Here is a 16,809-nt window from a genome sequence, read left to right as displayed (position 1 = left end):
ACACACAGTGTTGGCTCCAAAAATCCCCTCTCTCTTTCCCCCCGCTCCCTGTCACAGTACACCACCCTCCACCCCCCTCTTTTGAAAAGCAGGTTGGTGCACTTGAATGCTGGGATAGCTGCCCATAATGCAGCACTTCCAACAGCGCTGCAAATGCTCCAAATGTGGCCACACACCAGCGCTGGTAGCTGTGAGTGTGGCCACACACCAGCGCTGCTCCTACACAGCTGGATGACCAGCGCTGCAAACTACCAGCGCTGCAAACCGTAAGTGTAGCCATACCCTTATTGTCAAAGCAGGATGAATGCAGATGTGTAAGGTTCCTATATTGCAAGTATCAAAAAGTATGTCACGTTTTTCATCAAGATAGCAACCATCAGCAGTAGCCTAGAGATGCTACAATTAGAATTTAATTTCCATGTTTATATATGATGGGAAGCACTGCTCTATCACTTGAATTCCCATATTGCTGTATTGTGATGTTTAATTCTTTAGAGTGATCAAATATTCAAAGTTGAAAAGTTGGAACAGCTCTTGTTTCTCTACTCACTCCCTGGTTCCCTTTCTCAATCCCGTACTTAGCTCTGGTACACGGAACATGTAGAGAAGTACAGATGACAACTAGGTTAGTCACTTGCAGATGGGGGAGGGTGCAACCTTGCCAATGATAGTGCAGTCTAGATTCAGTCTCTCACTCCATGTGAATCTAATCCTGTGATGGTGTCCTGGCTAGATGTCTCGTGCAGCAGGGGGAGGATCACTGGGAGGCCTCATAGGAATTGAGGGAAGATTGGAGTGTAGGGTTGCCAACTTTCTAATCGCACAATACCAAACACCCTTGCCCCACCCCCTGCTCTGAAGCTCTGCCCCTACCTCTTTGCCTAAGCCCTGCCCCCTGCTCACTTCATCCTCCCTTCCTCCGTCACTCGCTCTCCTGCATCCTCACTCACTTTCACTGGGCTGGGGCCTAAGATTGGGGTACGGGAGGGGGTGAGGGCTCCAGCTGGGGTGCGGGATCTGGGGTGGGGCCAGATATGAGGGTTTCAGGGTGCAGGAGGGGGCTCAGGGCTGGGGTAGGGTATTGGGGTACAGGAGAGGGTGTGGGCTCTGCCTGGGGCTGTGGGCTCTGGGGTGGGGCTGGGGATGAGGGGTTTGGGGTACAGGAGGGGGCTCAGGGCTGGGGTAGGGGGTTGGGGTGCAGGAGGGGGTGTGGGGTGGGGGCTCTGGCAGGGGAGGAGGTTCTGACCTGGGGCAGAAGGTTGGGGTGCAGGCAGGTGTGAGGCTCTAGCCAGGTGGCATGGCCAATGGGAGCTGCAGAGCTGGCATTCGGGGGCAAGGGCAGCGCACAGAGCCCCTGTGGCTCACCCTGCGCCTAGGAGCCAGACATGCCAGCTGCTTTCGGGAGACACGCAGAGTCCAGGCATGCAGGGAGCCTGCCGTAGTCCCACTGTGCCGCTGAACGGACTTCTAATGGCCTGGTCAGCGGTGCTGACCGGAGCCACCAGGGTCCCTTTTCAACCAGGCATTCCAGTCGAAAAGCAGACGCCTAGCAACCCTATTGGGGTGGAGTGTAGCCCTTGAGACAGACGTGCACACAGCCAGACTATTGTCAACATTGCCAGTTCAGCTGTTCAGTGACCCTTTCAGTTGGCTATTCTGCACATTTAAAAAAATAGGACAAATCACCTGTTTCAGTAAAACTGATCAGGGCATCAAGTCAGATCATGAAAACAGAGACATTACTACTTTTCCAGAACACATCATTATCCTATTTTAAAAAAATCTTTATTACTGTTTAATAAAAGAACACTTATTAAGCAGTGACTCTAAGAAGAGAGACTAAACATGTAATTTTTGACAATGGAATAGTTTTTATATTCAAGAAAGCAAAATACTGTATTATATCAATGTGGTGGATGTCTTTTAACAGGTGCATGAAAGGTCACACACAGGAGATCGACCATATCAGTGTGAACATCCTGGTTGTGGCAAAGCATTTGCAACAGGTAATGTTTTGTGGGAGTGTTTTCCCCTGTTTTTTAGTGCCTGTCTGTCTCCTTATAAGACGTGTTTATGTTAATGCAATTTTTAAACTGCTATGCGAAAAGGCTAGATTTCAGTCCATTTATGAGAAGTGGGCATGTTTTCAGTTAATGTAGCTTAGTAAAATAGAATGAGGCTTATGGAAAAGAGTATTTTGAATGTTATTGAAGCAAAAATGTAATGAAACAAAGAGAAAAAAGAAAAAAATGTGTAATCTAGCATCCTGTTATCAGTTTCTACACTATAGACAGAAAAATCTATTAATGTGGAATAAGTTTCATGAGTTAAATGAGATGAAAATAAAAAGGCTCAACTTGCTGGCTGCAGACAAGGATATCTGAGCCTCTGATCCCCAGCTGAAAAGAATTTTGATAGGAGATACTCTATTTCACGTGGTGTGATTGATCTGGTTCTTTTTCACAGTCATATCAAGCAGTGACATTTCTCATAAAATAAGTGAACTTTACAGCTCATACAGACTAGTCCATTTATGCATGACATTTCATTTAATCCTGTAAAATGAAGTGATAAGATGAGTAAGTAAAATATGGAGGATAGTAAAACAAGCAGTGGCTGTTTCAAAACAATCTTTTCTTGGTTCTTAAACATGATTGTAATACATAGAAACAAAGAGATGGGGTTAAAAAAAGCCTGAAACTTGAAAGATTAAGAAGATTGCACGAAGAACTCCTTCCATTGTAATATAGAAAGCCCGGTTTCTTTGTAGGCATACTAATATAAGCAATACTGGGCTGAAAGGCCAACACAGAAACAAGCGCACTTCAGTGACTTCACATAAATTTAGTTGCACCGTGTTTGTAAAACAATTTTAAGATTATAGTACAAGGGTGGCCAAATTTACTGACCCTCTGAGCTGCAAATGACAGTCTTTAGAAGTTTGAGAGCTGGGGCGCACCTGCCAGAACTCGGGGCTTCAGCCCCGTGAGAAGCACCTGTTGGCTCAGGGCTTTAGCCTTGCGGGGAAGGGGGTTTCAGGCCTTCAGCTCCATGGGAGATGCCTCCCATTGCTTGGGGCTGAAGTCCTGCTCCTGCTGAAGCCCTGGCAGGTGTGCCCCGTGGGGCTGAAGCCCTGAAATCCCCCTCCCCGCTGGGCAGAAGCCAGAGGTGATGTGTGGGGAGGGCACATGGGGTCACGTTCCCTCCTCCCCCCCCATTTCCCTGCCCAATTTTTGCTAGGGTTTGCTGACCTCACTCAGTCTCATAGTGTTGCCGGGCCTCCTCCCTGCATGGCAGCTGCTGGAGCTGGCAAAATTGGGAGCTGTGACCATGGGGAGAGGCAGCAGCAAACAGATAGGAACTGCAGAGAGTGCCACTGCTTTTGCTGCTGCCTGTCCCTGCAGCTCCCAGCTGTTTGCAGCTGCCTCTCCATGCGAAGCTAACACTTGGGAGCTGCAGGGAGGGGCCACTGAGGGTAAGAGGTGGGGGATGTACCGGGGGGTTGTGACTCAAACAGTTGGTGAGGCTGAACCTTTACATTTTGTCCCCCCACTTTCAGCAGCCACCTATCATCTGGCAGAAGCCCCTCACCCCACTGCAGGGCAGAAGCCCTGAACTCTCTCTGCCAGTCTGGTAGGTGGAGAATATGGGGGACTCTGCAAGCCACACTTTAACTATGCAAGAGCCGCATGTGGCTTGCGAGCAGCAGTTTGGCCACCCCTGCTGTACACCATTGCATCAGACAGAAGGACAAATATATTACCTTTTTTTCTATTAATGTCTAAGCGTATTTTTGGTCAGTTATTGTAACAGTTGAGCCTGGCAAACCCTGCAGATGTCTAAATGCATCTTCAAGGATTAAATGACCTTGATTAAATAGTAGTAGCTTTTCTGAGTTGGATTCTGAGGCTGTGTTTGTGTTGTAGAAGTAAGAAAGAACACAAGTTAGGGGACTGGCTAACTTGGTAGACTCACTTCATGTTTTCAAATAGTGTGTTTTAATAACTTCAGTTGTTATGGAGATATAGCAGCAGCACACTGTAAAGTTAAATCAGGAAGCATATTCTGAGAATCCATGGCCTCTGCTTAGTAGAAATGTGTATATCACTATGGGGCCAGGGAAGATGCATGTTAGTCTGTCTTCAGCAACTCTTTCTGGGTTCTTTGGTTCCACATTTTTCTAGGGGACTAGAGAGAGGATGCTCTCAATGGAGTGTCCTCTGCTCAGAAACTAGCCCCTACCTTGTCACTTCACCAAACCCCCATTTTGTTGTCCCTTCAAGGCACAGCGCAAGGCAGTCTATTTAGGGCCTAATCCAAAGCCCATTGAAGTGAATGGGAGTCTTCCCATTGAGTTCAGTGGCCTCTGGATCAGGCCCTTAAATTTCTCAGTATTATTATTTATCACAGGATTATTGCTCTTGATATTTGCCTTAGAAGGAGAGGTTGTCTGTGGTTATTGCATAATGTGTTTCTAAAAATGAAATAGCACCTGGAGGCTTGACTGATGGGTGCAATTTTATAACTCAGAATAGTTGTTTGTAAAATAAGAAGCCAATAAATAAATGTGTGTGTCTGAATTCAGTGGGAGCAGGATTGGGCTCTGTCTGAAACTATTATGATGGGAGTAGCTGCTAAGAGAGAGAAAGCAGATTGTTCTGGACTTTTTTTTTTTTTTTTTTTTTTAAATAGGTTTGAGCAAAGGTTTGACCACTTTGGTATAATCACCAGAATTTGTCCCATTGTAAGGAAAAGGAGAAAATTTTGAAAAAAGTACACTTTTTTTTTTCTTAAATAAAGTGAAAGAGGATTTCTAAAATGCAAGTAGTGCTCTGTTGCTCTGGTTATGTGACCAATGATGTGTTTGGAGAGTGAGATGAATAGAAGAACTGATTTTTGTTACTGATTTATCAGAGGATTTCATAACTGGACTGGTTAGCACAGTTTTTGTGACCAGATGCATTCTGAGTATTAGATATATTTCTACTGCAGTATTGTAACATCTAAGATTTTGTTTGCCGCCCTCCCCCCTTTTCGACTTTTAAAATTGTCTTCAAGGTTATGGATTAAAAAGCCACGTCCGAACCCATACTGGAGAGAAGCCCTATCGGTGTACAGAGGAGAACTGCACCAAGTCATTCAAGACTTCTGGGGACCTGCAGAAACATATCAGAACCCACACAGGTACAAGGAGTCTTTACAACGGTTGCGTGCTCTCTCTTGCGCGCTCTCTCTCTGCTTTCCTGGTTCTTTGTTTTAAATTAAAATCTATTTAGATAGACCCACTATAGAAATAATTTAACCCTTCGCTTATTGAGTGACGTGTACTTGTGAAATCAGAATAAGTATACTGTGCCTTAGCGCACAACTGCTCTCAAAAAGTCCCCTTTGAAACCTACTTGACAAAACAGTGTTTTAGCATTGCAAACACCGTTGCAAGTTTTTAGCACAATAATAATGCTCCTCATCTCAACATACAATTGTTTTTGGAACAGTACTTAGGCCTTCGCACTGCTATTGCAGTTGCACTATCTTTGAACCAGGTGCATCACCATTGCATCTTACACTGACTGAGTCAGTCTGCACCTTTACAGTGCCACTGTGGATAAAAAGTACTAGAATTGCAGCTGCAGCAGAGCAATTACTCCTCCCAGTGCCAACTCTCAGTGCTGCTACTCATCCTCCAGTGACAGTTTTGTCATTTTGGAGCTAGCTGTCAAATATCTTGCCTACCAGCTGTGTGCAGGACCAAGAACTGTGGTACTCAGCTTGTCTTGGCTCTTCCTGTTTTTCCAACACCATCAGAGCAGCAGGGAAGGACACAGAAAGATAATGCAAAAAAACAGCAAAAATGCTTTTTAATAAAAACTTTTCAGTTGTGTAAAAAATAAAATCTTTTGGTGTGTCCCATGCAGATGTGGATCACTTGAAAAATAAAAAGAACAAAAATCCCTTATTAGCAGCAGCTATATGCATGGAAGCACTATATGCACACAGCATCCACTTACTATAATAGTTGTTGTATTGATAGTCGTACATCTATGGAATGTCACCTTCACTCCTGAGATCTGAAAAAGGGACATAAATTTAAAAATACACAGCCAGGATTACAACCTAACCCCTACTCAATCTCTAATGCCACTAAATACCTCAGGATAGTGCTCCAGCACCTCCTTGTTCTTCCTCCCCCAACCAAATACCCTTGAAGAGAGATAGAAGAGTTAGCCCCCAGTTTATTAGATGGGGTGGAATAGTGGGGAGCTTGTTGGACCACATGGAGGACGTCCTTCCTCCAGACCCTGGCCTTGACCTCTCACATCTCTGGATTTTAGAGGTTAAAAAAAAGGGAGCAGGAAGGAAACCCTTAGTTGTATTTCAGATCCAGAAAAGAGAATCAAAACCACAGGCAAACAACAATTATAAAAACTACTGAAAGAATAAAATCATTCCGTCTTCCTGGGCTGCCAGATCCAAAGTCAATCTGCCAGTGGGCCAGGGGACACTTCTGATTCTTCACAGTGGTATTTGTATGAGGGCATACCAATGTTCATCACCACCTCCTCCCAGCTCATATGCAGATCTTTGTTGAGAACTGAACCATATTAATGTAGTCATTACACAGTGCAGACAAATACACATTTAGATACCATAGGTTAGAGCTCTCTAAATTTTTAATAGGATGGACCCCATCTTAATAGAAAAATTGTCCAGTGGACTGCCCCCCTCTCATTTTTGCAATCACATATATTTGACAATTACAGCATTTGCATACATAGAAAAGTCATATTAGTAAAGAATGTTATGTATTTTAATGCAATTTAGCATCTGCAACTAAGGAGTTGAGCCAGCCCCATGTAACCAGCCAGCTCTTCACAGACCACCAGCAAGTCTTTCACAGTCTATCGATGGTCCATGGACCATAGTTTGGGATCCTCTGCCACAGACATTGGATGCTGCGCCAGGAATTATGAATAGATGCAACAGTCCACAGGCTCAGCAGTAGTTGCAGTGAGTTCTGTTTGTGGATAAACAGAGTGATGCACACAAAACAGAATGACTAATGTGGATGCACTGAACCAGTGCAAGTTGCACAGTGTAGTTCTCTTCTGTAGACAATGCCAGAGTCCCTCAACCCTGATTGGCATTGTGAACTAAAGCTGATATTGATCAGTGCAAGATCTGCTGCTAACAACAAAAAACACATGCCCTCATCAGTGATGAGGCACCTGACATTGTCTGCATGACCAAAACTGGGAAGGAAGACCCACAAGCCCTGGGTCGGTGCACTTTATTCCCCAGGTTTCTCCATGTATCTCAGACCTAGATAGCACAAGAAGGCAGGTAGTACTGCATTCATCTTTTCTGCAAACCTGAAATGCAAGAGATGTGCCTCAGGTAAGACCACTTCATTTGAAATCATTCATCTCACAGTAGAAACCAGAACCAAAGCTAACATAGATTTTATGCTCACTTACAGACCATCGAAGACTAAAGGGTTCACAAGAAAGTTCACTGATACTTTGCTGGAGATGATAGAGAGATACTCCAGACTTGTCATCCTGGGAGATTTCAACAAGGCCACTGATAGAAAAGCCCAGAAACTCATCTCCTCACTTCCCTCCCGAATATGTTCACAGGTCATTTCGGGTTCCATCGACAAATCCAGTCACATCCTGGACCTGACCTTCAGGCTCTGTCAGGTTAGAGAACATCACAACCTAGCCACTATTTTGGATTGATCGTTGTATCATTAGGGCAGCGGTCTCAGACTTTCCATTGGCCACCCAACAAGAAAGACTAGTGACCCTGATTCAACCATGAAGACTCATGGACTCCAACAAATTCCATAGCCTTCTAAAGGACAACAGTGCCCCATCTGCAGAATGAGGAGTTGAGGACCTGGTGAGTCATTGCCATTCCACAGTGGTCTCAGCCACTGCTGTGCTGGCCCCCAGTTGATTCCCTTCTCCCCATCACCCATACAGATCTTGGTTTTCTGACACTCTGTTCTGGATGAAGGGAGAAGGGGTGGAAACCTGAGTGCTGATAGTGGAAAACAAAGGCTGATTCAGATAGCATGAAAAAAAAAATCCTCAAAGCCTATGCTGTGGCTGTTACAGGCCAAGACCTCTGTTGAAGCTGCTAAATCTCACCCCAAAGAGCTATCCATTGTGGTAAACCTCTTCATCAGTCCTGAATGCCAACCTGCAACAGAGCCAAGCACCAAACACTGCAAAGATTGCCACTTTGCTGAAAAGATTATGTCTGTTTTGAGAAGCCGCCTCAAACAGCATGGATCTGCTCCGCCTCCACTCACCAACAAACATCCCACCTGCATTTCCAGAGTTCAGTACATTCACTGAAGACGTTTTGTATACCCTAAAGGAGACTCGACGCAAGACTTGTGACTCTCACACATGCCCTTTTTGCTTGTGAAAGAGAGTTGTGAACAATGGGTGCCACTCGTGACTGAAATAGCTAATGCCTCATTTAGAGAAGGAATCTTGCTCCTTCAAACACCCAATAGTTTGACTAACACCTGAAGAAACCCACCCTGGATACTTAAGTCTTAGTCAGTTACCATCCTGCATCAAACCTCCCATTCTTAAGCAAGTTCAGAGAAGAGCTAGCAAAAGGCTGACCATGCTCATTTAACTGTCTCTAACATTCTGACCCAGCACAGTCTGTATTCACGGCAGGACACAGAACCAAAACTGCTTTATTGGCACTGATGGATGATCTCCTCCTTTCAATGGATGGGCATCCATTCTCATCCTGCTGGACCTCTCTGAAGTATTTGATGCTGTTGACCATGAGATTCTGCTGTCTCGCCTGAGAGGGGTGACATGGGTCCAGGATAAGGCAATAAAATGGCTTGAGTCCTCCCTGGAAGGATGTTCCCAGTGAGAAGTGATGGGAAACTGCAGCTCTGTCACTAGACCCTCACTTGTGGAGTTCCTTCCACAAGGATCAATTTACTCTCTGGTACTTTTCAACATCTACATGCAATTAGTAGGTGAACTGGTTAGATGACATAGATTCAAGTGCCAACAATATGCAGATAATACACATTTCTACCTATCCTTTACCACATACAATCACACTACTTCTACCAAGATGGCCCAGTGGTTGGATGAGATCAGTTCTTGGATGAAGAACAGTTGGCTGAAGCTGAACCTGTGAAGACAGAGGTGATGCCAGTGGGCAGAGGGGAGTATTTTGAAGAGCTAATAACCATGGTGTAGTCTCCATGGGTTGAAGATGCACATTCACAATTGGTCAGTTTAGTCTGTAGTATAGGAGTACTCTTCGATCCCTCACTGATGCTGAATTCTGACATAGCAGCATCCAAGAGTAATGCTTTCTACCGTCTCCGTTTGGCTAGGAAACTTCATCCCATTCTAGCCGACTAAGACCTAGCCTCAGTTGTTCATGCTCTCGTCTGGAGTACAGCAATGCAATATATCTAGGCAGGAACCCTTCAGCACTTAGAAAACTCCAGTTAGTACCGAATGCTATAGCGCATCTCCTCAAAATCACAGGCTACCTGGAACATCTCAGACCTGTCCTTTACTCTCTATATTGGCTTCACATAGAATCTTGAATCAAGTTCAAGGTCTTCAAAGCATTCCATGGCCTGGGTCCAGGTTACCCAAAAGATCTCCTAAAGCTCTGGGATGAAGACCGTGATGGACAACTCTGCTCCTTTGTCCCAGTGGAACTCTCAACAGTAAGAGTAAAGCTTGTCTATGTGTGAGACAGAATTTTCTCCCGGGGTGATCCAGGACTGTGGAATGAACTCCCCCAGAAACTAAGGACGATCACAAATCTCACCAATCCACTCCAAGTCCAAGGCACATTTCTTTGACTTTTACTTTTCTAATATAAACACATAGCACCAGGTATATTTTTATTAAAAATAAATAAAGACACATTATCTAAACAGGACATTTCACTGCAGGTGCTTCGCCCTCTGCGGGTAGGAGAGAACAAACAACATGAGACAGATTTGTAGCTATGTGGCTTAATGCACTACTGAAAGGTGTTCTGATACTATGGTGATGAGCGCTGTATAAAAACCTATATAGAAAGGAACCCTCCCTATAAATATTTAGCCTTTTCTTTTCCTTCTCCCTGACGAGACTCGTAGACTTTACTGTCAAGAGGGACCATTGTGATAATCTATTCTGACCTCTGCACATCACAGACCACAGAACCTTACCCACCAACTGCTGTAATATACCCATAATCTCTGGCTAAGTTACTGAAGTCTTATTGCAACTCACTCCCCAAACTACCTCAACCTGATTCTCCCTCTTCCTCATTGCCAGTTCTCCCCTAGGCCCACTGATTGCTGCCAGACTGGTTTCTCCACTTACACAGGGGTCTTCCCTGACCTCCCTGGTCTGGTTGAAAACTAGTAGTTGTGAGATGGTCAGCTGGAAGGGCATATCTCCAGGAATTAATAATGGTTTCTGATAGTGGGGAGAAGAGCAGGTCTTGCTCTAGAAAACAGTTCTGACCTGCTTTCTGTTACTGTAGCCCTCTTTAAACTAGACTAACGTAGACTAGCTAACCCAGCAGACCCTGTGCTCTGCCTTTGAAATAGCCATTTCCAGCCACCTGGAAACGGGTCTAACAGTTAAATTAGAAACACAAAGGGCTGGGTTCACAAACAGGTTGTCTGACATTCCTGTAGGCATTCTTTACACTTACACTGAAAAAACTGACTTTAAGAAAACACTGTTGCTGGGCTGGGCTGGCTCCAACTCCGCTCTTTTCTACCTGTAATTTGATGTGCAGTGTTCAAGGAAGAATTGTAGAAACCATAGCAACACTACATTGCGACATGCACATTTAAAACACACACATACATCCTTTTGGCAGGAAACTGACAAACTTTTCTAGAACGGCTGCTTTAAAGAATTACTTACAGTTTCCTCTGCCAAAAAGCTAACTGCTCTGAAGGTTCCTGGGAGTTAACATCTGTGTCAGGGCTCTTTTTTTATTTCTGTCTTACAATAATGATCCCTTCCCCTCCCTCCCCCATCCCACCCTTCCTCAGCATGTGGGGAGGCTACCAATATAAATAATTTATTACATGATTTAAAAAAAAAATCAATGTGGCCAATTCAATCAAGGTGGAAGTGTGGCCTATTCTGAACAGTTGACAAGAAGAAGTGAATTAGCACTGACCTCCCCACTTGGTAAGGCAACTCCCATCTTTTCATGTGCTGTAATATATATATACTGCCTACTGTATTTTTCACTCCATGCATCTGATGAAGTGGGTTTTAGCCCACGAAAGCTTATGCCCAAATATATTTGTTAGTCTCTAAGGTGCCACAAGGATGCCTCATTGTTTTTGCTGATACAGACTAACACGGCTACCCCTCTGAAACCTATTCTAAGGTGCCATGTTTAAAGTTCTATTACACAAAACAGATTTGTTTTAAAAAAAAATAAAAGCAGGCGTGTCTGTAATGAATTTGCTTTGGTATTTTGAAGAAATAAACTAAAATGTCAGGGGTATTTATCTTTAGAAAGTTGTTTCTGCCCATGCAGAGTAATCATTTTTATTAAAGAGTTTTGACTATGAAAAGCTTTAAATTAAAAAAAAATCCAATTATATGCTAAATCACTAAAACATTTTTGACACTTTGTCAATTTCAGCTTATAAATGTACAAATTGTATAATATGCTTACATTTGATAATGTTTTTTAATAGTCTAAATGCATATTTACATATTAAAGAGCATTGAATGGGTAGGAGTCCTTAAAAGCTATTGAATAAATGATACACACTTGTAACACCTTATAAATATTTACACAGTTTGAGAATTTTGCTGAAAGGCTCTATGATTTCCCCAGTTTCAGCTAAGTATTTAGTAACAATGATTCAGCTAGTCTCAGCAGAAGATTTGTTGATTCAATATGTTCCTGATATTTGTGTTCAAGCCACAGAATGTATTTGCATAAAATACTTTTTCCCAATATGATCATGAGCTGTGGAAGACTTGTAAGGGCCAAAGATTCTAAATATTTTTGTATTCTAAATCTATCACTTTGATGCTGGTTGCAAAATGGAGAAGGATTATAGGCAGAGCAATTTTAAGAAAATACTAACAATTTTTTAAAAATACCAGTAAGCAGTTGGCAGTATGTGTCTAATAAAAATATATATATATTCCAAATGAAAGACTGAACCCCATTTTCTGTTGTGCAGGTACATGCTAGAGTAATTGAATTCTGCATATCTAAACTGCCCCTGTTGTTCAGTAGAATATTATTGACTTCCTGTTTTAAACTGATGTATAGTAGTGCTATGTGCTGTTATATAGCTACCATATTTACCCATAGAGGTGGCTACACATTAGTGATGGACTATCCATGCTTATAGTTTGTATACTTATTTTAAGGACCCAGGTCTGCAATCCTTATCCGAGAAGTCCCTTTTTACACAAGTAGTCCCAATGGTTGGCAGGATTTGATGCTAAATTTATAAAGCATTTTTGGTTGTATCAAGATGAAGATTTCCATAAAAATGTAGAATCATTTTCTTGGAACACCCACAATACTTAGATAGTAGGATCAAGCCCTAAAATGTTAAAACATTTTCTTAGGGATTTACGTGGTTCAATTGGGCACACTAGTTGAGCTCCATAATAACCAAAATAAATTAAAATAGTTAATTTCATAGTACCATATTGGTTAAAAAATAATATAAAGCAGTTCCAAATAAATCTTGTAAAATGGACACAAAACATATCAATATTTAACTATTGAGGGCATAGCTGCAGTTCTCTGCAAATCCTTCATACAGCAGGATATTGTGTTGTCCATATACTGCTTATCAAAAGAATGTTTTGAAAAATGTGTACAACCAAACCCTAACCCCTTCGCATGATGTTTACTTTATTAGCAAAGGCCCTAATCCTGCAATTTTCATCCACGTGGGTAAAATCCCTGGGCCCATGTGACTCCTAGTGGTCATTTGGATCCACCCAGGCAGATGTGATTACAAGATCAGGACCGAAGATGGTAAAAATCAAAATAAAACTCTGTTCAAACCTTCTCCCAGACATGGCTTCTTCTAGGGGTCAGCCCACATTCTAAATGCTCTCTCTTTTTTTTTTTAATATAGGTGAGGTTACAAATCACCTCCCTCAGTAATTCAGCAGAACCAGATTAACTATTTTCCCAGCAAGACCAACACCTGCTGACAGAGTGGAGTGTTTCAGGCAAAGACTGCCAGCCTCTTACATATTTCAGTATAAATTTATTTCTTTCCTTCCTGTAGTATTTAGGACACAGTTCTGGTTCTTAAATAGCAAATCATTATAAAAAGAACACCATTTTTAAATGCTTTAATTATGATTGACTAAGAGTGCTACAACTCTTCAAAATCAACTTATGCTGCATGTAAAAGTTCACATATTAGAAGTTTAAATTAATTTTGTGAAATAAAGTGAGCACTGTTGATTAATTTATTTCTATAAAATGCTGGTCTTCTCTGTGTCTTCCACAATATTTGCACGTCATGGTGTCGTCATGCATTTATACAGTCCTTAATAGTAGAAAAATTATATTCTTCAAGTATGTATCAGTGTGAATCCCACTGTATGTATTCATGCACCAGATGTGTGAGAAACCAGAATTTCTTTGAAAAATAGTGTCTGTCGGGGGCCACTCGTGCCCTCTGTGCTTACTCATGCCCCCATATGAGGGCATAAAGGGCAGTGTGGCTGCAATCGTCCCTCAGTTCTTTCTTACCACCCATAGCAAAAAGATGGAACCTGGCAGTGTCTGACCTGCTAATTTTAGCTTTGGCTAAACCTTCTGAAGATCCTCTAAATATAATATCTAATATTTTCAGAAGTCTTCTGATTACCTTGATTTTACCGGGGCCCACCAGCTAGTCTTTGAAACATGGGCTTTGAATTGTGAGGGAACTGATAGAGGCTGATGGCTCTCCTGCCCTTTATGCCCTTGTATGGGAACATGAGGTGTTGTTCAAAGAAATTCCAGCTCTGCATGCATAAGGCACATGTGAAACCAACAGTGGGATCCACACTGATTATAGTATCTTGAAAAACCACAGTTACTGGAGGGGAAGTAATCATTCTTTCCTTGCACCCTGTCTTGAAATGTTTTCTATGTGAGGTTTTCTTTCACAGTAAGACTGGGCTAAAATATGATCTATAAGAAATACATGAGAAATCATTAATCGGGCACTTTAGAATCCTAAATTTAATCTAAATCCAGTTACTTATTTTTGTAGTGGTTTATAACTTTACCTATATACATTTCTATATTTGTTCCAGGTGAAAGACCATTCAAATGTCCCTTTGAAGGCTGTGGAAGGTCATTCACAACATCCAATATTAGAAAAGTTCACATCAGGACACACACTGGTGAAAGACCCTATTACTGTACAGAACCAGGATGTGGGAGAGCATTTGCCAGTGCAACCAATTACAAGAACCATGTGAGAATACATACAGGTATGTGAGTGACATTTTGTTTGAAGAGCAATTTGCTTTTTAGCTGCTGTGATTTTCTTCTTGGTGGACCGATTATTGCTGCACATCAGAACTGGGATAGAAAGTTTCTTATCATGATGTGTCATGGTTTTTGTTATTTTATTTAACCTTTTTCTCCCCTTTGACCAGCCACAAATGGTCACTGTAGGGTCTATCATGGAGCCATTATTCCATCAATGGGGGACCCCTGTGTTTGACTGGTTTGCCCCAGAAGACAACACCAAATGACCAAACTTCTGCTTAAGTGGAGGTGTGATTTTTCTCATCCTGCTCTTAACACAGTTGTACCTAGGGCCTAATCCAAAGCCATTTGAAGACAGTGGAAAGATTTCCATTGATTTCCATAGAATCCTAGAATATCAAGGTTGGAAGGGACCTCAGGAGGTCATCTAGTCCAACCCCCTGCTCAAAGCAGGACCAATCCCCAACTAAATCATCCCAGCCAGGGCTTCCAAAGGACTTTGGCTCAAACCCTTAGTCCCTTAGGTTTGCCTTTATTGTTAAGTAATGTAAAGCACAAACCTCAGCCTGTTATTGGCTGTTCCTGGAGTTTTTCTCTCTTGGACCACTCTCTCCCTGCCCTTATTTCCCCCTCCCTTGTGGAAAGAATCAACATCTTCTGTTGCTCTTTGAGAGATGCCTCTGGGGGTGCTCCACTCCAGGTGTTGGTGCACCCCTGCGCCTTCACTCGGAGGTTTTTACAGCAGTACTCGCACACAACGTGCTTGCCTCATGCACCAACTGTGCTTCAATAGCGTGCACGCGGCCTGGGCTCCTCAGTTCCTTCTCTACCATCCGCAGCCTGAGACGGAGCTCAGCAATCTCACTCAATTATTTTTCACTTAAGATAGTTAGTTGTTTATGCAGTTTACCTAGTTTTTTTAGTCAGACAAGTTTCATTTCTCCCTTCATCTCCAAAAAAAAAAAAAATTCCTTCCCAGTTTTTGCTGTCAGGTAGTTAGATAGTTTATACCAGGGTGGGCAAACTATGGCCTGCGGGCTGGATCTGGCCCCTCAGGGCTTTGGATCCGACCCGCAGGATTGCCCCCTGTGGCGCCTTGGGCCCTGCACGGCTGCCACCACTTCCCTGCAGCCCCCGGGTGGGGGGGCAAAGGGCTCCGTGTGTACCCCTTGCCTCCAGGGACCGTGGCCCTTCAAGCAGCTCCCATTGGCTGGGAATGGGGAACAGCGGCCAATGGGAGCTTCGGGGAAGGTTCCTGGAGGCGCGGCAAGGGCAGTGCACGCGGAGCCCTCTGTCCCCTCTCCCCCAGGGGCCGTGCGCTTCCTGGAGCAGCGCGGGGCTGGGGACGGCAGGCATGCAGGGAGCCTGCCCTGGTCCTGGTGCACGCCACTGCCACCCCGGCGCCGCTTTAGGTAGCGGCACCGGGCCGGAGCCAGAACCCTTCCTGAATCCTACCCCCCAACTCCCTGCCCTAAGCCCCCTGCCTGCACCTCGTGCCCCTCCTGCACCCCAACCCCCTACCCTGGGCCCCCTCCTGCAGTCCGCACCCCTCCTGCACCCCTGCCCTGAGCCCCCTCCTGCACTCCGCACCCCTCCTGCACCCCAACCCCCTTCTTTGAGCCCCTTCATACATCCCATGCCCCTCCTCTGGCCCAATCCCTTGCCCTGAGCCTCTTCCTGCACACCGCACTCCCTCCCACACCCCACGCTCCTTCCCACACCCCAACACCCTGTTCTGGCCCTGCATACAGTTTCCCTACCCAGATATGGCCCTCGGCCCAAAAAGTTTGCCCACCCCTGGTTTGTACTATACCTGGTTCACCATATTTTAAGAGATGCACTATGTGCAGAGAGGCCATCCCTATCTCTGATGGCCATTCTCAGTGTGTTCTCTGTTTGGGGGAGACCCACATCCCCCCCAAAATGTGCCCACTTAAGTAAACTGAAGACTAGGGCATGAAAGGATAGAGCCCCGAGGCTCAAGTTAATTCTAATGAAGTCCTTCAGACCTGCTTCTGACCCAGATCAGGAGTCCTACTCGAGATACAGCCCTCCTAAGTCCACTATGGAGAAGAAAACAGCAAAAAACTGGCCAGCTTCATCACCTCACAGAGACCAGCGGGCATCCAAACAGTCTCTGACCAGGTCTGTCTCGTCAGCGCTGACTGCTCCACGGCTCAGCACATATGATGCTCTGGAGACCTCCAGCACCGTCCATACCCCAACTGCTGCCGGTATGCACCACTCCGGTACTGAGACTATGGGTTGCGTGCGTCTTCTAATATGGCACCACACAGCACCGCA

At 44.1% G+C, this 16,809-nt stretch overlaps 1 protein-coding gene across 1 annotated transcript in view; it reads left to right on the top strand.

Moving 5' to 3' along the window:
- The window catches only part of ZNF143 (zinc finger protein 143), a 78,510-nt gene that overhangs the window by 37,578 nt on the left and 24,123 nt on the right, over positions 1 to 16,809 (top strand). Inside the window, exons 9-11 of the mRNA XM_039537197.1 lie at positions 1,931 to 2,006; positions 5,059 to 5,184; positions 14,325 to 14,504. Of these exons, the coding sequence (XP_039393131.1) occupies positions 1,931 to 2,006; positions 5,059 to 5,184; positions 14,325 to 14,504 (382 nt within the window). The remainder of the gene's footprint in view (positions 1 to 1,930; positions 2,007 to 5,058; positions 5,185 to 14,324; positions 14,505 to 16,809) is intronic.

This window comes from Mauremys reevesii, linkage group 4, assembly GCF_016161935.1.
Source record: "Mauremys reevesii isolate NIE-2019 linkage group 4, ASM1616193v1, whole genome shotgun sequence".
Classification (NCBI taxonomy): Eukaryota; Metazoa; Chordata; order Testudines; family Geoemydidae; genus Mauremys; species Mauremys reevesii.
This window is presented reverse-complemented; position numbering and strand designations above follow the sequence as displayed.